We start from the raw sequence: 26954 nt of genomic DNA, 5'->3' as shown, positions 1-26954 counted from the left end.
TGAAATATCAAATAAAAAGTTTTATGTTTACTTATAGAGCTTATGAATCATACTACACATATTTATAAATTTTTAAATAATTCGAAATATTATAAAATGTACATAAATGCAATAATAAATAAATGCATTAAAATAAACAGAAGTTACATCTTTCTATATAATACTATCATACTTTCAACATATTTGTTAATTCAATCATAAATGAAAAGATTTGAATAATTTGTTACTGAGTTTCATTTAATCACAGAAAAATATTTACGTTTTAAATTGACATTCATGAGATTCTTAAAATGTAGATAGGTATAAGTAAAAAAATACAAATAAATTTATTCATAAAATTTTTGTTTGTTGATACATATGATTTATGATATGAATATATTGAGAATTAATTGGACTTAAATTTTAAATTGTTATTGCACATATACGTTATTAAAAATGCTACCATTTTATTATTATTATTTCTAGTTAACAAGTAGGTTTTTTAACAAGTGCTTCGAGTTATTGTCACCTTAAAATGATTGGAAATGTACAATGAAAATTGAACAATAAATATTTTTGTTTAAAATTCTTAATGAACAGACTAATTTTTTATACTTATGTGTATTAAAAGAGATGCTAGCTCCATATCTTCACTGAATCCGTTCTTCAACCAAACACTTCTGTAGCCAGTTCTTAAACATGTTATCTGAAAATAGGAGATAATTAAACTAATGAAGCCTTTGGGTTAAAAAAAATAATGAGCTACTTACAGGGTATGTCGCTTGACCAATAAAATTAGGCTCTCCAAACATATCCTCATCTTGAACTAAAAATCTCAGAAGTGCAAAATGTTTATTTGCTACTACAAATTCGCAAATTTCTTCATTCCATTTGGGATTAAATCCATTATCAACTGTAAATTAATTTACATCGTATATAGAAACTTACAAAATAATAGTAAATATAAAACAATAAAAATAAAATTATATTACATTTTTAGAATATTTTTATTTAATTTGTTTTTTATAGTCGTACTATAAATCTATTCTGTCAAAAGAGTGAATTAATATTTTAGTTGTGACAAATAAAAATAGTTGAGAATGAGCAAAGCAGAGTAATTTTTATACATATAAAGCAACTTTCGAGTAGACTATTTCATGTACCACGAAACTATCTACTGACTGATGAATAAAACATAAATAACAGATAAGATACATTATTTGATTTTTTAAAATCCAAGTAAAAACAAATAATAACAGCATACCTATTTTCTTAGTGACCTTCTTTACGCCAGAGTCAAAAGAGGCTCCTATAATTTCAATTTCTACAAATGGACTAACTGTTCCTTTTTTAGAGCGGCACAAGTGCCGACCGGCGATAATTCTAATGGAAACGGTGACGGGCTCGACGCCAACCAGAGTGTTCTTGTCATTCGGATCAAAGTCGGGATTGAACATAAAATCTGGTTTCAGAAGGTAGCCACAATTGCCGTTGTCCCGAAATTTAGCTTGGTTTAACTGCATGGGTTTGTCGCCAGTTTGATAATTTAAGGCCACCATTTGCGAGCCACAGTTCCACATGTTAATTGGATTGTAATTGGAAGAATCAATTCGCTGACCCTTAGGATACACCCTTGAAAACTGGTGCTGGAATAATCCTAACGTTAGTAACACATCTGAGGGTAATAAAGTCAGCTAGTTAGATGCATTGTAAGAATACAAACCTGGTGATAATTTAAGAAAAATCGTTTTTCTGTCTGGCATATGAGCCTTTCTGCTTTATTTTCAATGAAAGAAGACATCTCGTAATGAATAAAACCTTTCTCTTTAGCCCGTTCCAAATTAAAAGTGATCGACCGACAGTAAATGATAAGATTGGATATTTCTTTGGCGATTTTAAACGTCCTTTCTAATTCTCTATGTTGGTTCTCCAGTTGGCATGCTCGTTGTGCCACTTCGCTTATTGCCGCATGCCATTCCATTGCTTCTTCGCGACTCTGATGGCCAAATTCAAAAGGAGTTTGACCTGTCGGTGTTTCCACTTTTAAAATCCATTTAACTCCGCTTGATGCGCTGGTGTTTTCGTACATCTTCACAATAGCCCCATTTAAATCTATGTTTCCGGTGGTAGGTGAACCCTCGTCAGTCTTAAATAATTACGACATTTAAAATAAGAATCTAAATTTGTTAACACTTACTCACCCCTTCTTCTAAATTATTTTGAGATGGTATTTCCACAACATAAGAGGCAGGAAAATATTGTTGAATTCTACCACCCAAATCGCCTTTCCACCATGAATCGTCGCACTTGGTTACATTCGTAATAATAGTGTGCTTACAAAATGTTAACTCATCAGGCCTTGTCGCTTTGTAATTATGTAATGCTTTTACAGTCACTTTAGGAACGAAAGCGCTGGGGTCCATGTAAGATGGAGAACTATAGGCACCTGCTTCATCGTTCTCCTGAAACAATATTTATATTTATACAATCAGTGATTAAAAAAAATTCATTCAATCAATATCAACAAACTCGTCACAAGACATTGCGGAAGAATTGCATATTTAAAACAAAATTATCCAATTAATTATACTCCAATATAGAAACACAAATAAAAACTTTTAATTGCATTGTCCTCACGTCATGGATATTATAAGATTTTAGCATCAAATATCAAATTTGGAAATGAGTAGAATTTGAGGGGATTGTGTTACATAGTGTAATTTGTTCTCATTACAATAAAAATGTAATAACATTAATTCTTTTTAATTTGAATTAATTTAAACATTTCGTACCTCAATTTATATACGAATATCTTTATTTACGTAATTTTTATACATCATTTTATTTCGGATAGGGTTCATAAGTAAAGCAACCAAACCCTATATTCAATACAATTGATTTTATAATTTGTTTCTGTGCCCGACATCTTTCCTTAAAGCTAAAAATGCCCAGTGTCCATTTAACAATACAAATTAAACACCAAATTGTAGAAAAGTTCCGAAATGGTGAAAAACGGAGTAAAATTGCAGTAGATTTAAATTTAAATAAATCGATCATTTCAAGGACGATTTCCAATTTTAACAGAAGGAATATCCTAGAAGGAGTTCCCGATAGAGGTAGAAAAAGCTAATAGAGCTGTGGTCAGGAAAACAAAAATGCTTGTTGACACTTTTATCAGCACATCCCGTATAAATCAGAAAATAAACGAACTCAGTATGTTGCTGAGTACCATAAAACGAAGACTGGCTCTATGGTAGAAAACCAACAAAGAAGCCCTTCACTTCTGCAAACTATAGAGTAGCGAAACTACTATTTGCAGAGAACATGTGAACTGGACAGATGGGCAATGGAAAACCATTTTGTTTTCCGATGAAAGTCGGCTCTAATTATTCAAATCAGATCGTTTTTTATAGGTGAGAGGACCAATTAATGAAAAGTATAATCCCAAGTACACTAAACCCAATGTGAAGCATGGTGGAGGAGACGTTATGGTTTGGTATGTTTTTCTGGGTTTAGCATGGGCCCACTGGTCAAGTTAGACGAGATAATGGATCGTTTGTTTATCGTGATATTCTCTAGAATAATATGCTTTCATTTGACGAAGGTAAAATCAATTTAAGGTCAACTTTCCAGCACGACAACGATCCGAAACATACGTCTAAGAATGGTTCGCTTCTCAAAGAGTACGTGTCACGCCTTGGCCAGCACAAAACCCAGGCCTCAATCCAATGGAAAAACTTTGAGAAGAAATTGATCGGAAAATCCCTGAAAAAAGACTGTCAGAACTTTACGAAGAAGGTCAAAATCACTCGAAAGAAATTTCGAACGATTCTATTTGAAAGCTACCAAAATCAATGACAAAAAAGTGTTTAGAAGTTATTTTATTTTAAAGTTGCTCTACTTTTGACCCTTGAATATTTTTCAAATATTAATAAATACCAAACTAAACCCACTAATAAACAATTATATTGATGTATTGCAAAATTCTAAATCTTTAAATTTATCTAATTAATAATATTTAGGTTCTTCCCTCAAATTTCCCAAATTAGATATGAATCAAATTTTATCGAGCTTATTGTTAATAAATTACTTGGTATTGACATTATCAATTGCCACTCCATTTTTTAAAACATTGATGTTGATCTATTGACATCATAGTGTCAGTTTTATGGAACAATTTATTAATATGAGTAATTATTACTCTATTATTTAAATTGAAATAATGTAGTAAGTAAAAATAATACTTACTGGTCAATATATTAATAAAATAATACTAAATAACAGAAGGCTAAGTGTACGTAAAGTTATTTTATTTTAAAGTTGCTCTACTTTTGATCCTTGAATATTTTTCAAATATTAATAAATACCTAACTTAACCCACTAATAAACAATTATATTGATGTATAGTTTTTATCAAACATACTGCATAACTGACTATAATATGGATATTTAAACGTAAAATTTTATCAAGACAAATGATAAAATATATAATCAAGTAACTAGTAAGTAAAATAAAATCAAAAATAATACTTTCTTATACATTAGAAGTTTATGGAAAATGGTACTTAATTGAATTTTTTATGTCGCCGAAGTGACATCAATTTTGATATTTTCAAGATAACACCCTGTGTTATACATATAATTCTACATAAAATATCTATACCATACCATTTTTGAATCTATTTTTTTTTTAATTTTGATAGATTGATGGTGAAATTTTGATGCTGGAAAATTAATTTTCATACATACATGTTAACCAAGGATCATCGAATAAAGTACTATTACTAGTACTCCCAAATCTTATATACGGTGTTGGTATTTACATTTAATTTAGTGCATCTTAGAACATCAATAACTTGTTATTTTCAATTTAACACGAAGTACATTTTATCAAAATTAATAAATTGAATATTATAAAAAAAATATAAAAATAATGCTCGCTCAATTTCCTACATGTATAGTGCATTTGATTTGAAACTTTTTTTTATCTTATTATTTTATTGTTTGATTTTGTTTTATATATTATTATTTTATTTAAATTTTATTTGACGTGGAAAAGGATTTTTAATTGTCCGTTGATATAATTGCTTTAAAAATTTGAAATCAATACCTTTTCCCCAAATCACCCTGTATGTTTATGAATAATGCACAAGACTTTAAAATCATAAAATATTCATGGTATTCTGAGACGAGAGAGAAACAATTTAAATTGATCTAAATACTTGTGTGTGTATGTTATCACAGTACCCATTTGGAATACATAAATATTTAATCCATTAACAAGAAATTTTAGTAATAAAGCGGACTAACAGTACTTCGATAATATATTCAGAAAAAATATAAAGAAATATAACCCGTAAAATTTCATGTAACAGATAAAGGGAAAGATAAAAAATAGAAATTCAAATTAGAAGGGGCCTTCTACTATATTCCTAGTAATTCAATGATTAAAGGGCATAAAAAACTCAACGGGAACCTGTTCACAGAAACGAAGTAAATATAGAGTGGCACCGTTTACGCACCCACAAGAACCCACCGACCGTTCCTATCGAAACTATGTTCCGCCGTCGTAGGTTCACGGCATTCGATGCGCCCTTTGAAGAAGCGGTTCTCGAATACTAGATCCGGGGTGGCGGGGGCATGCAGGGGCGTTACATTCCAGCCAAGGGTTAAAAAACTATGAGGGAGTCACAGACACTGATTTTTACCATTCAGTGTAAACTTACAGGTTGTATTGTTGATTGTGTTTCACCTGTTCGGACGCTTTTTAAAGGGCTCCAGCCGCAACGAACAGTGGGTCCGCTTAACCATGGAGAGCTGTTTTCGTATTTTGGTAAGTCCATTTAAATTCGTGTTATTTTGTAGACTTTATTAATTTTTATATTAATTATTAAATCTTTTATACAAGATACATTTAATATTTCAGTATGTGGTACATGTATAACTTTTAAAGACAATTTAATAAATTTATAAAACTAAATAAAATAGACAAATTAATTAAGAAAGTAATTCAAAAACCATATAATAGAAAATATTATTTTTTTCTGTATGACAATAATATGGAAATACAGAATGGACATTTAATCATTCATTCATCATTTAATTAATTAGAACCATCGTGACATACTATAATTTTTTTCCTTGTCCATAAATAATTTAATACATTCAAATATAATTAATAAATTTATCCCAAGAATTGTATATACATTTCTGGGAGTCTATTCTGTAACTAATTTCTAAAAATTTAAAGACAATCTTAGCAGATCATATAAAATATAGTCGCTAAAAATTTATTATAATTATATTATAATGTATTATGTATGTGTAAATTAAATTTTTTCCTTTTGTAATATACATTATATGTCATTAACATCTTAGGTTTCGATTATTTTTTCTATAGTAACATGTATTTTCAGTTTGGACTTGTTGTTTGCCACATGATTTGTTGTTCTCCTATAACTACCCCGAGTTTGATAGAGACAACACCAATACCAGAGACGGAAACTGTGGAAAACAGATCAATATCCGATATGATGTTGAAACAAACCGAAACCGTAAAGAAAATTGTTTCTGAGCAAGCAAAACATCAGGAGTATCCTGTAATCACAAAATTTGATGCTGAACACAAGGAAATTAACAACAAGGAAATGGATAAAATGAGCTTAGAGGAATTAAGGATTAAATGTCAACATTTCGCCAAGTTCTTTAACACATCAAGATTGCAGGACACCAGACCACCGTTACCACAAAAGAATGACTTTCAAATAGGCTACAGACCAATAATGTTTGAGCAAAAGAAGCGTCCAGTTTATGTACCACCCACCCCGCCCCATTCGCCTCGGTTCCCAGCAACCAGACCTGGATTCTACATAACCACACAAGCCACAACAACTGCCAAACCAGTAACAACACCTACACCGGTTACATCAAACGTAAAGTACATCCGTTTGGAGCCAGTAATTTTACAGAAAACAATTTTAAGTGACGGCAGAACCGTATACTACTGGCACAAAAGCCTCCCGAGTGCTGTTGCATATCCCGCCGCACAAACGGCAATGCAAACACAAAAACCTTCGACGGAGTCCAGCATAGAAGAAGAGGTCGTCGAAACCACTGAACAACCACACACCACCACCGGTTCATATTATAACAGATACGACATCCGGAATTTCTTCGCCTTTTACAGGTCCCCATCAACCACCACCGAGAAAAGTACAACGACCACCACGGCAACTACGTCCAAACCAAATGTCGGGCCGCTTTTCCAAAACCAACTCAGATTTGTCGTGCCTGTGCCCTATGACAGTCAAAATGGGGGACCAGTGAAAAGTACTTGGGGATTTGACGAGTTTGCTTACTATCCAAAAGATCTACAACCCAGTACTGTAAATGTCCAAGTGCCATATTCGCCGTCTTTTCATGTTATAAAAGCTCTAGCGGTGCCCAATAAGTATGCAGTCACACAAAATTTTAAAGATGAAAATTTGGATGATGTTACTGTATAATTATTTAAATATTATTTTTTGTTGTGTATGACGTTTTGTTTAGATTATTTATTATATTAATTTATTTATATTATAAAAACTGTACATACTAATATTATTCTTTAAGACTGAATAGATTAATTATAGGTTAATAGGGCAAAGCTAAAGTAATTATTTAATTATATTAGTAGGAATAACATATTATATATGTGATTAAAACACACTAAATAAGATATTAAATTTATTCTAAGAAATTTATGGGTCGGTTTGTGCAATTGTTGGTAATATTTCAGTAAATTGAGTAAATAATATATGCTCTTACTAATCATATGAAATATTGTGCTAAGTGTGCATTAATGTAAAATTTTGATAGTTTTATGATTTTTAATATTATTTCATAATAAAAGATAACTAAAATATTACATGTAAGAAAAAAAACGAGTTTCATACATTAAAACATGAATGAAAAGTTATTTTATTTATTTTATTGAAATATTTATGTAATAGGTAAGTATGTGTAAAGTTGATGATAAGAGTGAAAAAGTTGTGTAAGGTTTCCCCTAAATAATTTAGAGACAGTGTTATATACGGATATCTTTATTTATGTAGTTTTTATATAACGTTTTATTTCAGAGTTCATAGATAAAGCAACCAAATCCTATATTTAATACAATTAATTTTATAATTTATTTCTGTGCCCGACATCGTTCCTTAAAGCTAAAAATGCCTAGAAGTGTCCTTTTAACGATACCAATTAAACAACAAATTGTAGAAAAGTTCCGAAATAGTGAAAAACAGAGTAAAATTGCAGTAGATTTAAATTTAAACAAATCGATCATTTCAAGGAGGATTCTCAATATTAACAGAAGGAATACACTGAAAGGAGTTTCCAAAAAAGGTAGAAAACGCAAGACTAACAGAGCTGTGGACAGGAAAACAAAAACGTTGTTGTTCGCGACAATTTTATCACCGAATCCAAACATAAATCAAAAAATAAACGAACTCAGTATGATGGTGAGAACCATAAAACGAAGACTAAAAAGAGCTGGTCTCTGTGGTAGAAAACCAACAAAGAAGCTCTTCATTTCTGCAAACTATAGAGCAGCTAAAGTACTATTTGCAAGAGAACATGTGAACTGAACAGATGGGCAATGGAAAACAATTTTGTTATCCGATGAAAGTCGGCTTCAATTATTCAAATTTGATAGTATTTCATAGGTGAGAAGTATAATCCCAAGTACACTAAACCCACTGTGAAGCATGGTGGAGGAGACGTATGGTTTGGTATGTTTTTCTGGGTTTGGCATGGGTCCACTGGTTAAGTTAGACGGGATAATGGGTCGTTTTGTTTATCGTGACATTCTCTAGAATCATATACTTTCACTTGATGAAGGTAACATCAGTTTAAGGTGAAACTTCCAGCACGACAACGATCCGATGTTAAATATGAAAGAATTCTATGAAGAAGTTAAAAATCATTCGAAAGAAATTTTGAACGATTAGCTACCAAAATCAATGAAGAAAAGGTGTTTAGAAGTTATTAAAAATAATGGATATGTTACTAGATAATAAATAAAAGAAGGCTAAATGTACGTAAAGTTGTTTTATTTTAAAGTTGCTCTACTTTTGACCCTTGAATATTTTTCAAATATTAATAAATACCTAACTAAACCCACTAATAAACAATTATATTGATGTATTGTTTTTATCAAACATACTACATAACTGACAATAATAATAATATTTAAACGTACACTTTTATCAAGACAAATGAAAATTTCTAAATTTGATCTATATATATATAAAATAATTTAAAATTTAAAGTCATCCTCTTCAAAAATGTTTAAATTATGTAAATAAGAATTATATAAAACTTGCACATGCATCAAAATATTAACGTAACAAAAACTTACCGATGTCATAATCCTTACTGCTTCGGCCGTTATTGGATAACTGAGTCTAACTCTTTTGTATAGTGGATGCGTTTGATAATAATTAATTAACTGCACTAAACTTTCAAATTCCACGTTTCCAATAGTGTATAGCCTTCCTTCAAGTTTAATCCTGCAGTGTTTTATTTTTCTATCAGCCCTGAAACCAATTTCATATGGAGTCTGTTAATTAATAAATCAGATGAAATTGTTCCTTACCTAAAACTGATAGTAAAGAAGTTCGCGTCGTTCTCGCTTGGACGTACTAGAAATGCCCCTTCAACTCTGTTTTTCCTTAAAATTTCTTCAGCCTCGGTTCTACCCATGTTCTTATGATACCATTCTTCGTTTTCGTGTAATTTCGGTTGAGGTACTGGTGTTTTTAATTGCACGGAAAACTGAGGAGTCACCAATTCATTTTGTCTGTAGTGTTTAATGATGGAATAAAGGCTGTCGAACGTTCTATTCTCAATGAAGTAGTATTTGGTTTGTTGTTTTTCCTGTTTTGATTTTATCCTACAATGGTACACCTTGTTTTCTCTTATGAACGACAAACTGTACTCTCCTACGAAAATTACACTGTCACGGACTAAAAATGTGCCATCGCCTAAGTGAGCATAAGCCTTTAGTAAAGCTTCTGCCTCTTCCCTTCCTGCATTGTTGTTATTATTCTTCTTCAGGCGGCCATGAAACCATTCTTCACTGAAATGCAACTCCTCATTTGGCACATTGTTATTTAGGGCCATTCTTTGAGATAAATTATTAAGAGATTCATCCTCCTCATCTTGTCTTTCAGATTCATTATTATCCAAATTGTAACCATCAGTATAAAATAATTTAGTGTTGGTTAGGACAAAGAAGAACGGATTCCACTCCTCCACTGGATGCTCAATGTACACAATGCCATTACGAACCGATTTTCTTAAATCTAGCTCGTTGGATTCACAAGGCATAATAAATTCGTCTTCACCTTCTGGTAATTTTTTATGTTTAAGGATAATTTTCCGACGCAACGCAAAAGGGGATGGTAACTGAGTTTCTGTGGGGGAAACTGGTTGAACAATTAACATGTCACCAAAGACTTCCTTGAAATGAAAACATTAAATTGTAGTTTTGAGCCGATTGTAAAGTATATTTTGATTAATGATTTTGCTAGATGACTTACCTGCATTGCTGTAGCCATCTTCCTTTGTTGATGGATACTGCAATTGTCTTCAATAGACAAAATCACAGGATACTCAGATGTAACAAAAGCATGTTCCTTGATGGTTCTTATTACATCCATGAATTTAATTTTTGTCGTTAGCGTGTGACCATGATATATGAAAGGCATATCATCGGGACCATCCCAACAATCCAGTTCAATACACCTGCATCCCATTCTCAAACACCTAACATAAGCTTCAAGTGATGACTCACTGGATAACTGATCACCAGTCAAGTATCTAATGAATAATATATTAATGAAAATATAATAAAATTTTAAATAATATTTTCAACATACGTGTTGTGCGATGAAGCAATCCAATAATGAGCCAAAGGCTTAGACATATCATGATAGACAGTATCTTTTTTGGGATCCCACAGATCATTTTGTTTAGAAAAGAGAAAATCAATAAATTCTGACACATATAAGTATGGCTCTTGAATATCTCTTTCTCCATCTTTCAAAAAATCACATATAAACTGTGAAACTTGTCGGTCATCATTTTCTAAAAATTCCTTTTGCTCTTGAACAAAAAAACTAGAAATCTCCTGGAGCGTTAAATGTTGCATTGATGCTGAATATTGAGGAAGCTTGTCAAATATATCAGAAACATTCTGTAACAATTCAATCAAGTGTTAAGTTTTAAGTACTGCCTATTCTAGATAATAATATGGTTTGTTGGGACTGTTATAATGAATCAACTTAATTTCATGAATTAATGAATCTTCAGTTTACAGTTGTTAGTGTACTTTAGGAACATTCCTAAATAAAACTTTTTAATTGGTCTTATAATTTAAATTACAAATATATCAGGTTCTTCATACATAAATCATCATATAATAAAATTAGCATTATGTATTAATCAGTCAATGATAATAATTAAATCTACAGTTTTATGAACACATGAAATTATACAGCATGATTCATTCATTCAAATTTATGAAGAATGAAAAAACATGTTGATTTGAGAATTTTATAATAAAATAACTTGATTTGAACTACCTATAATTTATTTTGAACAAAATTTAATTTCAATTTTTTGACGGTAGTGGCATCAATTTTGTTATTTTCAGTGAAACACATATTTGGATTTTTAAATTCCACATGTAATTGCAAATAAAATCAACAATATCCCATACCTAAAGTTTAAGTTTTTGAGTAATTCGTCTTGAATTTTGATCCTGGAAAGTTTATATAAGGAGCTTTATTGGTGCTCCTAATTTTTGTACAAGATGTTCGTTATTTACGTCAATAACTTTGTTATTTTCAATGTAATACAACTTATGTTTTAACTTAGTTAAATTGAATATATTAACATATTAATTCATATAAACATTTTCTATACTTGAAGTGAAGAGATTTCAAATTAAGAACTCAAAAAATATTGAGCTTGATAGAGCCATTTTATTTGCAACATGTAGAATAAAAAAATATACAGGGTGTTCTATTAAAAATACCAAAGTTCATGTCACTTCCAGCCTAACTGGAAATTAAATTTTGTTCAAAATACATAAAAAAATAGTTTATTCCTTGATAAATAGTGTAAAATGCATAGATCTTCACAAAGTGATTGAATTTCAAAATTACTTACATCTTCAATAAAAAGCATTCTTTGGTAAACAATAGCAAAATCATCAAAACTTATTTCACCACAACCCCTGTTGTCAACTTCATTAAATAATTCTTTTAATTTGGCTGTCTGAATTTTGCAGTTAAGCCTTTGTGGAAATGCCTTCATGTCAGAAAACGTTATCCTACAAAAAAAAAAAAAAAAAAAAATTCAAATCTGTTATTATTTCTGTATCAATTTCTTTTACACTTCATTGGGTCCTTCCATTGAATAAAATTCTCTTCTCAACCATCTTTGAACTTGAAGAGGATAAGAAGAATTTTTAGTTTCATTTAATAAATATTTTAAACCATGTACCCACAACTGGCACTCAAGTTCAGTCAAAGCTGTAAAATTAAAACTTATTATTTTGTGTACAGATATAATCAATTTGAAATTAACCTGATATGCTTAAACTCCTTAATTTAAATTCAGATCCATAAAATACTACAAAGCACTTTTGACTTTCTATTCGTTTTGTGTCTTCCAGACATTTTTCAAAATCCTTTGAGTTCTTGCCTGGTCTTATTTCTTTAATTTCTCTTATATTGACTGCCCCATCAAATGTGTTTTTTGGTGTTGCTGTAGGTCTTATCCAAGTTATTTGTCCTGTTTCCCTTCTAATTGCAAGGGTTTTTCGTTCAGCCTTCTTTTTCCATGAATATTTTGTTACCAGAGTGCCCCTTTCTAATTGACTAATCACTTGTTCCATTTCTGGTATATAACCAGCACTTTTGCTTCTTGATAAGAAATCACTGAATTGACCCATGGTTGCACTGAAAAGTATTTTTAGATTAGTTAATGATTGTGAATTTATAATTTTTATAATAAAGAATAACTTTTCCTGGTGTTGTGTTTCCTGTTGAACATGATAAATGAAATGAATGTAAAATTATCTAAAATGCCTATTTAATTGATTGTATAAACCATTACAGAAGTTCAACATTTTGAACATGTGGTTTGTATATTAAATGTATTATTAAACTAAACCATAAAATGTAATATACAAATAATGTAATTTAGAACACAATGTAACAAATAAAACTTACATGTTAAAACTATTTTGTCCAAAAAATATACAATAAATATTTCTTTAACAAACTATTTTGTCTAAAATTATATTATTTTATGTAATTCTACATTATTCTGTAAACAAATCGGTGTCACACAAAAGTGGACAAGGAAACATATTTGTTCTGTGTTTGACACTCGGTCCTGTTAACACACAAGACACAGAGATCTGTAGTACAAAAATTACAAGACACTGTAATATCAATCGAGCTACACTAATTTTTATTTTATTTCTATAAATACAAACAAGCAATAATATCAAAGCAATAATGTCTGGTTTCGTTTATATTTTATATAATTTTGGCATAAATATGAAAATTTAAGTTAAAACCTCTTTCAAATAAGTATTTTAAAAGTGGTGGCAAAATGTCATAAGAAATTCTGTTTTACCGATTCCAGTGGAATCCATACCTTTGCGTACATGTGGTTTCGTGACAGTTCGACAGTGAGTTTGGCTGATGCAATAATTTTTGTGAAATTAATCGCTAATTTTGAAATACTTTGCACTTTTAGCAAATCAAGAGTTAAATTTTAATAAAAGTGATTTAAACCATGGCCGAAGATGAAGCGGTAAGTAATTAGGGCTGTTGTTTAGGTTAGGTTTAACGTGTGACGACATATTGAACATAATTTATGTAAAAAAATGTCATTTTAGGCTTTATTAGGTGTCTGTAAGGCTTAATTCATCAAAATCATCAAATAGATATTAAAGAAGTTGTGATACAATACCAAATAATGAGCACCTTGATTTACTATAATGGTGACTTTTAAACTCAATTTTCTTGGTATATATTAACTTTATAACTGTTTAATTTATTTTAACAAAAATATCCTCACATACATTATTATAAGACGAGCAACAATTTTTAATATTACACTTTCTCTGTCTGAAAATATGGTATAAATTTAAAATTAAAATAAATTCTGAATGTACCCTGTATTTTTCATACTAAGGTGGTATATTGTATTGGGTATTGCTCTGTTCCAGAATTGTAGGAAAATTGTTTTGCAAGCCAGAAAATTATATGCATCAGTCTATCAAACTAATATATACACTATCACTCATATGTAGATCAACTTTTGAAATTTTCATTTGTCTTGATAAAAGTGTACATTTAAATATCCATATTATTGTCGTTATACAGTATGTTTGATAAAAACAATACATTAATATAATTGTTTATTAGTGGGTTTAGTTAGGTATTATTAATATTTGAAAAGTACTCAAGGGTCAAAAGTAGAGCAACTTTAAAATAAAACAACTTTATGTACATTTAGTCTTCTTTTATTGAGTATCAAGTATATAGCATATTCATTATTTTCAATAACTTCTAATACCTTTTGGTCATTGATTTTGGTAGCTTTTCAATATAATCGTTCTAAATTTCTTTCGTGTGATTTTGAACTTCTTGTGTAGAGTTCTTTCATATTTGACAGTCTTTTTGCAGGGACTTTCCGATAAATTTCTTCTCAAAGGTTTTCCATTGGGTTGAGGTCTGTGTTTTGTGTTGGCCAAGACATGGCACATACTCTTTGAGAAGTAAACCATTCTTTAACTAACTTAGACGTATGTTTCGGATCGTTGTCGTGCTGGAAGGTTCACCTTAAACTGATTTATCTTCGTCAAATGGAAGCTTATGATTCTAGAGAATGTCACGATAAACAAAACGATTCATTATCCCATCTAACTTAACCAGTGAGCCCACGCCAAACCCAGAAAAACATATCAAGCCATAATGTCTTCTCCACCATGCTTCACAGTGGGTTTAGTGTAGTTGGTATTATATTTTTCATTAATTGGTTCTCTCACCTATGAAATACCATCAGATTTGAATAATTGGAGCCGACATTCATCGGAAAACAAAGTTGTTTTCCATTGCCCATCTGTTCAGTTCACATTTTCTCCTGCAAATAGTAGTCTCGTTGCTCTATAGTTTGCAGAAATGAAGGGCTTCTATGTTGGTTTTCTATCATATCGTACTCACCAACATATTGAGTGTCGCGACCAAGCGTTTTTGTTTTCCTGTCCACAGCTCTGTTAGTTTTGCGTTTTCTACCTCTTTTGGGAACTCCTTCTAGTGTATTCCTTCTGTTAAAATTGAAAATCGTTCTTGAAATGATTGATTTGTTTAAATTTAAATTACTGCAATTTTACTCTGTTTTCCATCATTTCGGAACTTTTCTACAATTTATTGTTTAATTTGTATCGTTAAATGGACACTTCTAGACATTTTTAGCTTTAAGGAACTATGTCAGGCACAGAAATAAATTATAAAATCAATTGTATTGAATATAGAGTTTGGTTGTTTTACTTATGAACCCTGTCCGAAATAAAATGTTGCATAAAAACTACGTAAATAATGATATCCGCATATAAATTGAGGTACAAAAGGTTTAGACACTTATTAATTATAAAATTTATTTAAATTAAAAAGAATTGTACTTTTAATAAAATGATTATGTTTTTTAATCTGTTGTTCTACATATGAGCAATAGTGTATTTTATTTATATAAATAATTTTATAAATATCTGTAATATCATAGATCCATTTGAATTAGCAAAGAAATTTTTTATAAATATAAAGATTGATTTATTTATGTATGTATGTATGATAAAAAAATTAGATTTTAATTTAATAATTGGTTTAATTTTTATTATTTAAAATTCTTAAAAAATATATTTAATACTATTTTGATATGTAAATTTTGATATCTCCTAATTTAAATATTTTATAAAAAATACTTTTAATAAATTCTGATATTTTCTTGCAAAACTGGTTAATACAAACAGTATTTTGTTTAATACAGATATTTGATCCAACTTTGAAAAAGAAGAAGAAGAAAAAGAAGACAACCTTTGATATTGAAGCAGCATTGGCGGAAGGAACTGCTGACACCCAGGAAGGTGGCAATGAAGGCGAAGCCAAGGAAGAAGAAAAAGACGATGAAAACATAGATCTCGATTTAGATTTTACCAGAAAAAAGAAGAAGAAAAAGAAGCCCTTTTCTACTGAGGAATTAGATGCGGCACTTCCTGATGTGAAAGATGATGAAAATGTTGATGGTGTGTATTTATTATTAGAAGTTGATTGAAATATGTATTTGTCAAATTGTAGGTGCGAATCAGGAAGAGGGTGCTGCGGATGATGACTTTGACTTGGACCTGTTGGACTTCAGCAAGTCAAAAAAGAAGAAAAAGAAGAAGACGAATTTGGATGAGTTAATTGCCGAAGCTGATGAAAAGTCGGAAGATAAAGAGAATGGTATGTTGCTTAATTTTACAGTTGCTATACTAAACATTATATAGAATTTGTTTCACTTAATAGTATATGTTAATTAATTTGGGTTATTATAAAAGACTAAAATAAACATGGTATTATGAACATGTTCAAGCTTTGATTATAGTTCTTTATGAAAATTGGTACATAGGATAATTACTAGTAAATTTTTACATTATTTAATTCATACTATATACCTTCAATTTTATTAATTGACTAACATAAAGAATATAATATTTCATAATTTAATGTAATGTTTAAAAATACATGCTGCCATTTAGTAGAGAGGGTTTCTGAAACAGGTATTGGATTTCTTTTAACAATCATGAAGTATACTTAAAATTCATTTCGACATAATTATTTAATTATTTAAAAATTATTTTAGTGGATGACAATGCAATCACCTGGATGGGTTCTGACAGAGATTATACTTATGAAGAATTGTTAAATCGTGCCTTTGAAATTATGCGGGACAAGAACCCTGATATGGCCGCTGGTAAGAAGCAGAAATTCGTAATGAGACCACCTCAAGTTGTTAAAATCGGAGCAAAGAAGACATCGTTTGCCAACTTTACTGAGATATGTAAAATGTTGCATCGGCAGCCCAAACATTTATTGGATTTCTTATTAGCTGAATTGGGTACAAGTGGATCAGTGGATGGTAATAGTCAACTTATCATCAAAGGTAGATTCCAACAGAAACAAATTGAAAACGTATTGAGGAGGTAATTAAATTTTCATGCTTTTATTAATTTTATATATACTGGGAATGTACTACACGTATAATAACATTAATGTAACTTTCAGATATATTAAAGAATATGTAACCTGCCACACCTGCAGATCACCAGACACAATCTTGCAAAAAGACACCAGATTGTTCTTCCTTCAGTGTGAGACTTGTGGATCAAGATGCTCTGTTGCTAGTATCAAATCTGGTTTCCAGGTAAGTTTGATTACAGTTAATTTGTATATAATTTTTTGCAATCAAGGTTCAATGTTTATTAACATATATACTTTTTTACAGGCTGTTACTTCAAAACGTGCTGCCATTCGAGCAAAAACGGCTTAGGTGATAAGTTAGGAATTGCAATATTTATACGAATATATGACGGCACTTTTATATTTTAATGAAACAGTGCTGGTTCTAGGTGTACCATAATTTTAGAACAATTGTTAATAAACAATTACTGGCAGAACATGTTTTATTTAATGTTAAATAATTTTAGTTAATATCCTTATCAAGTATTTTCCGAAATTGTGTGTAAACCATCTGAAAGTTTGTAATAAATTATATAAAGTGCTAATATGCTTTTTATTTATAGTAAAATATATTAAATCTGGTTGTTTAAGAGTATTAAATTTATCTTCAACAGGAAATTGAAACAATTTATAATAAAACAAATTATATTAAGTATTATGCTATTTACATATTTTAAAAATAGACCATTATAAAGTGTTGATACTGGAGAACTCCCTCTGTAAATCTTCCACTGCTCCTGATTTATCTACAAGTTTTATCATAATTTCCGTAAACCAAGTGGATATTTTATTTATTCTAAAAAAAATAGTTAAGTTAAAATGGAAATTAAAAATTACTAAGTAAACTTACAGTAACATTAATTCAAAATATAGTCTTCCTATCATATTGCTCAATCTTTTAAAGAAAGTATCTTGTTTACTGAAAATACACTTGGTTGCCACCCTTGCCAAAACAGTGTACCTATCTATGGGATTCCCATGATCCTGAGCTATAGCTCTAATGGTATTTAAATTTCTAAAAATAGTTACTGAAATATTAAATAATTCGAGAGATTTAATAAACAATACCTGATAACTAAAAGCAGAGAACGAGGCATTTCTTTCAAACATTTCATGATAACTTCAAATCTTTCTTTGGCAAATTGGGTCATTTGTTGTAAGTCGTGTTCAGTGAGTCTGTAATTTAAATTGAAACCACGTGTTCTAAGTGGAGCCTGGGTTAGAATTTCGGCGAAAATTATATGATCTACAAGCACAACAAAAGAATTATTTGGTTTTAGGATAAAGCAAATTGTTTATACCGGTAACTCCTAACTGATTGGCGTATTTCTTCATGTTGTCGTACTCTTTATAGACTATTGCTTTCCACATGTAACTTAATGCTTCTCTATCTTTGGCAGAAATTTCTTGATACAGTCCATGGTCCAGAAGCACCAATTGGGCTTTCCCATTAACCTTTCTTATTAAAACTTAAAAAAAATATTAAATTAGTTAAATATTGTAAACAAAATTGTTATAAATTACTATTTCCTGGATGGGGATCGGCGTGAACAAATCCGGTTTGAAAAATTTGGTGACCAAAGGCTTCAAATAGTTTAGTGTTTATATCAGCCAGCGATAATCCATCCTGCTTTATTTTAGCTACATCACATATTTTATGGCCCTCAATAAATTCAGTCACCAGCACTCTCTGAAATTGCAAATTATAAAACATGTCACATAGAAGCAGTTGCCTTTTACCCTACTTGTTAATTCCCAATTTACTTTAGGCACATAGACGTACTTCAGTTGTTGTAACTCTTTGGCACACCTCTCAGAATTCTTTCCCTCATTCACAAAATCCAGTTCTTGTTGTAAACATGCCTTCAAATCTTCGAGGACCCAATCGAAGTTAAAGCTGGGATGTAATGTTCCTGCTACTTTCAATAAAAAATTAATAGTTGCCACGTCACCTTCAAAACGTTCTTGTAAGTCTATATACTGAACTTTCACAGCTACCGTTTCATCATCTTTGGTTTTTGCTTTAAATACCTTGAAATTTCAACACTTATGCCCATAAGTTCATAAGGAACACATTTGTAAGTTACCTGAGCAATACTGGCTGCAGCAATTGGAGTGGTATCAAATTCTTTAAATATTTCATTTGGCAATTTTCCGAAGTCTTTTTCGAAAATTTGATTAAGTTCGTTTTCCTTTCGCATTAGACATTTATCCTGCAGCGATTTCAACGTGTTAACGTACTCCGGAGGCAGGATGTGGCTCATTGAGCACAAACCTTGTCCGAGTTTAATATACGAACCGCCATTGAGCAAGCACCCTTCCAAGATTTTATTAGCCGCTCTTTGGTGAATTCGACTCATCATGATGTTGTAATTCGGAGTGTTTTCTGTTAAACCTAATTCGGAAAAATAGTAATCCAAAGAAACCGAAAATCCTATCTTGATGGACCTTAAAAATAAAATTATTTTTATTATATTTTACAATATTATGATTTATACATTTATGAAGAAATATTTATATCAATCAATTAATTAAGGTTTTTAAAATAAAGCAAAAACAAATATTTTAAAATCTTATGAAAGAAATATATATTAATAAAACTTAATTGTACTTATCTGTCATAATTAATTTTGTTCTTAGTTTACTTATTAGTTCTTAGTTTAATATTTAAATTTGAAAAATAAGTTGTAATTGAGAGTAAATAATAATAATTGTCGCCTATATCATATTTACTGTTAAGAGAATTAAAATAAAACTATAAAAATTATTTTGCAACATATGAAATAAATATTTATATCAATAAAACTTAATTAAACTAATTTACTGTACTTGTGTAATTAGTACAATTCATGTTATAAATTTAAAAAATAAGTTGAATTGAAAGCAAAAAATAAATAAAAAAAAATATTTTACAATTTTATGAAAAATATATATAAATAAATTTTAATTATACTTATCTATTGTACTTTATATTGTTCTTAGTTTAATTATTGTTATTAATTTGAAAAATAAGTTGTTATTGAAAATAAAAAATAATAAATGTCTCCTAAATCATATTTAATATTAAATTTTTTAAAATAAAACTGAAAAAATATTATTTTAAAAAATTATAAAACAAATATTAATATTAATTAAACTTAGATTTATCTGTCGGAGTTATATGATATTTAATGTTAAGGTATTTAAAATAAAACTGAAAAAATTTTATTTTGTAATATTATGAAATAAATATTTAAATCAATGAAACTTAATTAAATTAATTTACTGCTGTGCTTTATTGTTTATTTAGTTTAATTCATGCTATAAATTTAAAAAATAAGTTGAATTGAGAGCAAAAAATAAATAAAAAAAATATTTTACAATTTTATGAAAAAATATATATCAATAAAACTTAATTATACTTACCTATCGTACTTGTTCTTAGTTTAATTATTGTTATTAATTTGAAAAATAAGTTGTAATTGAAAATACAAAATAATAAATGTCTCTTAGATGATATTTAATATTAATTTATTTAAAATAAAACTGAAAAAATCTTATTTTGTAAAATTATGAAACAAATATTAATATTAATTAAACTTAATCAGATATATCTGTCGGACTTTGTCTTGTTTTTGGTTCAATTAATGTTGGAAACTTGAAAAATTAGTTGTAATTGGGAGTATTTACAACATTTATTGTTATTTAATAATAAATGTTGCCTATATTAACTTGTAATTGAAAATAAAAAATCTTATTTTTAAGTTTTATTATTCAGATTTATCTGTCGGATTTTATCTTGTTTTCAATATTGGAAATTTGAAAAATTAATTGTAATTGGGAGTAAATAATAATAAATGTTGCTTATATTAAATTGAATGGAAAGTTATTATAATAAATCTGAAAAAATCTTATTTTACATTATTATAAAAGAAACAGATGTTAATAAAACTTAATTAATTTTATAACAAGTTTAAAGTTAAGGTTTTTAATATAAAACAACTTTAATTTAGATTTACTTTGTGTACTTTATTTTGTTATTTGTCGAATTTAGAATATGTTTGTATTTATAAAATTTCATGAAGATTTGTTTATAGAACTTAACTACTGTAAAAATCTGATGAAATATGTTTTTAAAAGGTTTCAGAGAAACGGAGGTGTCCGATACCTTCAAATATTTTTAAAACACATCCTTAACTCACCTCATAAAACGAATTGCACTATCAACGGTGAAATTTGAAGCATTCAGAACTTCTTGTTCACACTTGTCGGGAGTACATTGTTTATCTGTATTTGGCGAATTTTTACTGTGAACAATGGTAACAAACGCAAATGTACTGAAGCACCCAGTGCCCAACAAAGCCAAACGACAATTTTTACCATTAAAATTTTTAAAAAACGTGCTTCTCCTTAACGATCCAAAAAGTCTACTTCTAACCATGATTGGCGACCTAGAAAAAAAATAATAATAATAAATAAGTACGCCGTATACGCAGTTTAATGTATAGGAATAGATGCGCAAGTCAACATCCACTGAAAAGTGACAAGGACGAATCAACGGAAAGAACGGTCGCGAGAAAGAGACCGACATAATCACAGTGATTTCCCCATGCCCGCACAGCTGTATTTTCTGCCCTTTGAATAGGAGATCGCTTATTCAGCGCCTGCACCGGGCTGAATGCTGAAGTGTCCTCTGGAGCCTGACAACCTTTGTGTTTTTCGACCCCAAAGGCCGTTGTTCCGTTCCTAGACCCGCACCAATTAATAAGGTAAGCCACATTTCCATTACCTGCCGCGATTTGATTGAACGTCATTTAACTTTTCATTCTTCCAACAATTAAATCAGCTGATGCCAACCGAATTATTTACCGACATCGTCCGAAAAGTAAAGCACATCGTGACGTCAGTCTGTGTAATCGGAACACGGATAATTAATAAGCTGCGCGTTTTTATTTTACCTCCGGTTAACTGTAAAGTTCTTTGTTCTTTTCGAAGTTTACGATTTGAAACCAGCGGCTTTCGATCGATGATGCAACACTGCGGGTTGAAAGAGGACGGAAAGATCGATTCGGGACGACGGATTGGGCTCCGAACAAAGAAAGAGCGTTCCGCGTGCGCAGTGAAAATGTGACGTTTTGTGTGTATTCAATTTAACGGGGGACGCACCAGACTGCCTGGCATTGTCTAAATCGAGGTTTTATTTATTTTGAGTAACTGTTAAACTTTAAGCGATAACGAACGTCGCGTCACTTTTTATTTTGTTAAATGTTCCACTCCATAGGTACTCACAAACGTCACTAATTAGTCCTGAAAACTAAATTTAAAAAGGGAATTTCTTTCATAAACCATTTTAATTGATAGTTCTTAACGATTACTAAAATATCCATCTGTAAATAAGTTGGGTAAATATTAAATTTGGCATATCTGTGGAATTTTGTTTTGGAAAATAATACAAACATTCCATTATTGCACAAAGATTACGACATAAAACAAAATTAAAATTTATGATTATAACTGTATAAATTAATTGATGACAACACAACAAGAAGCAAATAATTTTGATCATCCTAATCTAAGAAAAAATAAGACTTGCAGAACTGGAATTCATTCATTAATTAGTTATTAACGATTACAAGAAAACGACTCGTATGAAACATCTACAAACTACGTGTATTATAAATGCGTTAGTAACGACCTCAGTGAAACAACAAACAATTATAAAACGATGATAAAAACCTGGCTTAGTAAATATGAAACAAAATGTACTGAAGTCTGATACAATATCAGAAAAAATAAATAAATAAATTACCAAATAAAACAATTTATTTATCCAACAATTAAGGGAGCATTGGCTCCAATTTTTGAGCAAAATGTAGTCGCATAAAGATGCTGCGTATTGACAATGGACCACAAAAAAGTTGCTAGACATAAAAAGAGAAATAAGTCTATTGCAACTACGCTCCTACTACAATCGCCAGTGTAAAAAGCTTATGACTATATTCGAAAGGAAGAAATGACTGGTTGATGGCAGTAATTTACTTTACAAGGTGGACTGAAATTCAAATTAATTCAGCATATTGATTTTAAATTACAATACTATTATTTCATGTTACAAAGTTCAGCAGCACAGAAAAAAGTTGTGAGTGCAGTCATTTCATTAAAGAGTTGTTTTATATTGGTTTGATCAAACTAATGGGTCGGCATGGTTATTAAAACTACACTGGGGGATATTCAAGGTGACTTAAATTTACCATTCACCACACGCACTGGTTAATTAGTATGTGCGATACTTTTTTGATGTTTGGGGTAAAAGCAACTTCCATTATCTGTGTTATTAATAATTATTACTTTAATAATTTACTAACCATGTTAAGCTAAGGCTTAATTGGGTTTACTTAATTCTCAGAACTTTCAGAGAAAAGAAAAGTCAACTTTAACCTTCTATGTAGGTAATTATGTCGCAAAACAAAACTGATAAGCTAATAAACTATTGCAGATTAGTAATTACTGTGACACTTATTCTAATTATTGTTTATTATCATCGACACTATTATAAATTGGAACAAAGATTCAGGTTTCACAGATAACATGTTTAGTTTAATATTATTTCATAAAAGTGTTTTAAGTTTAACGACGTTAAAATAAAGATTATGTGACCCTGTACCAACAAATTTATTACGTCTCCACCGCCCACAACTTATAATTTATGGAGATTAGAAAAAGATATGATTTGAAATTTTTACAGCAATTATAAATTGAATTGAATAACTCAAATTTATTTTCACGTTAACTTTGTTATTTTCAATGGAACACCCTGTATATTTTTGGAATTTTAAATTTTACATATAATTTCAAATAAAATTAAGTACTATGTCCTATACTAAAACTCAATAGTTTTCGAGATATTAATTTTTTTTTTCAAAAAATGTCAGATTAGTGATCTCACTTAAAATATCTGTAAAACCACCAATTTTTATGATGGAAAGCTCATTTGTGGTATACACGTTAACAAAGGGGCGTCGTATATGGAGACATTATTAGTATATCCAAATTTTATACAGGGTGTTTAAAACGCATTTTTAAAACATATCATTTGGTAATTAGAAATTTTAAATTCTATTACTGTATATAAATTCTATTTACATTACTTACCTAACTTATTCATTAAAAGTTTATGGAGATTAGAAAAAGGTATTGATTTGAAATTTGTATGGCAATTATAAATTGAATTGAATAATTCATATTTATTTTGACATTAACTTTATTATTTTTAATGGAATACTCTGTATATTTGCGGAGTTTTAAATTCTACATATACTTTTTAATAAAATAACTATACTATATACTATATTTATACCCGATAGATTTAGAGTTATTAATTTTTTTTTTCAAAAAATGTCAGATTAGTGGTCTTACTAAAACATCTGTAAAACCACCAATTTTTATGATGGAAAGCTCATTTTTGGTATACACGTTAACAAAGGGGTGTCCTATATGGAGACATTATTAGTATTTCCAAATTTTACACAGGGTCTTTAAAATGCATTTTTAAAACATATCATTTGGTAATTCAAAATTTTAAATTCTAGTATTGTATATAAGTTCTATTTACATTATTTATCTAACTTATTTATTAAAAGTTTATGGAGAGTAGAAAAAGGTATTGATTTGAAATTTTTATGGCAATTATAAATTGAATTGAACAACCCAAATTTATTTTGACATTAACTTTGTTATTTTCAATGGAACACCCTGTATATTTTCGGAATTTTAAATTCTACATATAATTTTTAATAAAATAACTATACTATGCCATATACTTAAACTCAATAGATTTAGAGTTATTAATTTTTTTTCAAAAAATGTCAGATTAGTGGTCTTACTAAAATATCTGTAAAGCCACAAATTTTTATTATGGAAAGCTCATTTTTGGTATACACGTTAACAAAAGGGCGTCCTATATGGAGACATTATTAGTATTACCAAATTTTATACAAAGCGTGTATTAAGTTTAACAACAGTTAAATAAAAATTATATGACCCTGTACCACCAAATTTATTACGTCTCCACCGCCCACAACTCGAGAAAGTACCACGTGTCTTACAAAATTATAAAATACCCATCCGCCTACTGTTAAAAAGAATAACGTGCAAACTAAAATATTTTTCATCAGATTTATCATACAAATTCGTACATCCACCAACTATGCTATTCAGTAACAAAACTTTCCACTACTTTAGTGCTATAAAAAACTAGACTCACCTAGTGAAATAGATAAGGTTAAACGTTTAAAGGACAGTTTTGTGTACATTGCCAAATTGTGATTACTTTACGCAATCGTCTATAAATAAGCGCACGCGAAAGTCCGTTCCACTTTGTATCAGCTTTTTCTGAAAATTAAATGTGTAATTCCTAATTATTACTGAAATTTAAATTATTTCAGTCATGTAAGTGGAACGTGTAGAAAAGTTTCACGTTTAGCTTTCGTGCAGGTTCTTTATTTGGTTTAGCTTGACTCTGTTGCAAGACAACCTAGCTCTAATGACTAGCGAAGTGGACTTGCAGGTACTTCACAACAAGTTTGTACACAATTTGGGATCCCCAGGTAGATGTGATCTACTGCGTAGAAAGTAGACCAGTGGAGTACAGAAAATGACACACCAATAATTTAATCTAATAATAGAAAGATTGTTCTTTTAAACTTTTAACATTGTGATTTCAGTATCGATTATTCTATATTTGTTACACCACGTAATGGGACTATTTTGTTATGCATTAAATCACGAGAACTTTTTGTATAAATTGATTTTTCTACTGTTGTGTTATTTGGTCTAGACTGCGGTGATCATAGATTAGTTTTTTGTTTTTAATTTACTTCATTTCCAAAAATAGAAGTGGTTGTGTTAAGAAATCGAATTAAATAAATAAAGTTAATGCTGTTTAATGTTTAAATTCGAAAATTATCTGCTGGTGGCAGATTAACCGGAAAAGGTGTTGCTTTAAAATTTGTTTAGCAATTATTACTTGATTTGGACTATTTTTCTAAATTATTTTGAATATGATAAATTAAACACCCTGTATATTTCTAGATTTTTAAATTTAAATGTTCTACATCTAAACCCAACAGTTTTTGAATTATTAATATTTTTTCAAAAAATTTGACGGTCTAACTACATTGTCTATAAAGGCACTAATTTTGACGTTAGAATGTTCATTTTTGGTATACACGTAAACCAAGTACCATCATATAAGGAGCCATTATTAGTACTCCCAAATCTTATACAAGGAGTTCGTTATTGTGCATCTCAGAACATAAACGAATTTTATCCTACTCCAAAAAAGATCCTTTCCTAAGTTCATTATTTTTTACAGCATTTCACGAAACCATCTGAAGGTAATTAGTTGTAAATTTGCACATACAGTATTTGTTGAAAATATATTATTTAAATTTTTTATAGTAATTTTAACTTTACTTAAATTACTTAAATTTCACTTCAGCTTTCGTCGGTTATTTTCATTGGACCATCAAGTATAATTTTGGATTTTTAAATTCTACGTATACAATATTGGCAGAAAGTAGAGGAACTTTAAAAATATATAAATTGCTAGCGCCCTGTATAAGCAAATCTAATATAATTTATACCAATTATGAA

At 29.6% G+C, this 26954-nt stretch overlaps 5 protein-coding genes across 8 annotated transcripts in view; 3 read left to right on the top strand and 2 right to left on the bottom strand.

Annotated features, from left to right (window-relative positions):
* Positions 1–303: 303 nt before the first annotated feature.
* On the bottom strand, positions 304–13409 carry LOC109597552 (1-phosphatidylinositol 4,5-bisphosphate phosphodiesterase gamma-1). Its single transcript, XM_020013274.2, has 13 exons — positions 13260–13409; positions 12613–12986; positions 12419–12557; positions 12193–12355; positions 10899–11215; positions 10560–10839; positions 9614–10479; positions 9377–9554; positions 2181–2441; positions 1703–2125; positions 1244–1625; positions 750–892; positions 304–685 (listed from the first exon to the last, which is right to left on the bottom strand). Exons 2-13 carry the CDS (start codon positions 12977–12979, stop codon positions 581–583), a joined length of 3624 nt encoding a protein of 1207 aa, XP_019868833.2. The 5' UTR covers positions 12980–12986; positions 13260–13409; the 3' UTR covers positions 304–580.
* LOC109597553 (uncharacterized) lies at positions 5691–7905 on the top strand. Its single transcript, XM_020013275.2, has 2 exons — positions 5691–5812; positions 6396–7905. Exons 1-2 carry the CDS (start codon positions 5789–5791, stop codon positions 7482–7484), a joined length of 1113 nt encoding a protein of 370 aa, XP_019868834.1. The 5' UTR covers positions 5691–5788; the 3' UTR covers positions 7485–7905.
* A 202-nt stretch (positions 13410–13611) lies between the features above and the next one.
* On the top strand, positions 13612–17786 carry LOC109597554 (eukaryotic translation initiation factor 2 subunit 2). Of its 2 annotated transcripts, XM_020013277.2 has the most exons (7): positions 13612–13726; positions 13795–13851; positions 16090–16345; positions 16398–16544; positions 16945–17284; positions 17367–17505; positions 17587–17786. In XM_020013277.2, the coding sequence occupies exons 2-7, from the start codon at positions 13834–13836 to the stop codon at positions 17629–17631; spliced, it is 945 nt and encodes a 314-aa protein (XP_019868836.1). In that variant the 5' UTR covers positions 13612–13726; positions 13795–13833; the 3' UTR covers positions 17632–17786. The 2 variants fall into 2 exon arrangements, with proteins under 2 accessions (XP_019868836.1, XP_019868835.1); XM_020013276.2 differs by having other exon boundaries at positions 13712–13851.
* Positions 17787–17954: 168 nt separating this feature from the next.
* LOC109597548 (uncharacterized aarF domain-containing protein kinase 5) overlaps positions 17955–26954 on the bottom strand; it is a 27189-nt gene continuing 18189 nt past the window's right edge. The window contains exons 2-9 of one of the 2 annotated variants that reach the window (XM_049963498.1): positions 21503–21751; positions 19409–19769; positions 19062–19352; positions 18846–19011; positions 18623–18790; positions 18390–18567; positions 18172–18336; positions 17955–18117 (exon numbers count right to left, since the gene is read on the bottom strand). In XM_049963498.1, the coding sequence (XP_049819455.1) occupies positions 18009–18117; positions 18172–18336; positions 18390–18567; positions 18623–18790; positions 18846–19011; positions 19062–19352; positions 19409–19769; positions 21503–21741 (1677 nt within the window). In that variant the 5' untranslated portion in view covers positions 21742–21751 and the 3' untranslated portion in view covers positions 17955–18008. Of the gene's footprint in view, positions 18118–18171; positions 18337–18389; positions 18568–18622; positions 18791–18845; positions 19012–19061; positions 19353–19408; positions 19770–21502; positions 21892–26954 lie in introns of those variants that run through there. The other variant, XM_020013265.2, reaches the window with a different exon arrangement.
* LOC109597551 (tumor protein p53-inducible nuclear protein 1) overlaps positions 21937–26954 on the top strand; it is a 22104-nt gene continuing 17086 nt past the window's right edge. Inside the window, exon 1 of one of the 2 annotated variants that reach the window (XM_020013268.2) lies at positions 21937–22069. The gene's annotated coding sequence lies outside the window, so the exon portion shown is untranslated. The remainder of the gene's footprint in view (positions 22070–26954) is intronic. The other variant, XM_020013273.2, reaches the window with a different exon arrangement.

Source organism: Aethina tumida, chromosome 2, assembly GCF_024364675.1.
Source record: "Aethina tumida isolate Nest 87 chromosome 2, icAetTumi1.1, whole genome shotgun sequence".
Taxonomy (NCBI): domain Eukaryota; kingdom Metazoa; phylum Arthropoda; class Insecta; order Coleoptera; family Nitidulidae; genus Aethina; species Aethina tumida.
This window is presented reverse-complemented; position numbering and strand designations above follow the sequence as displayed.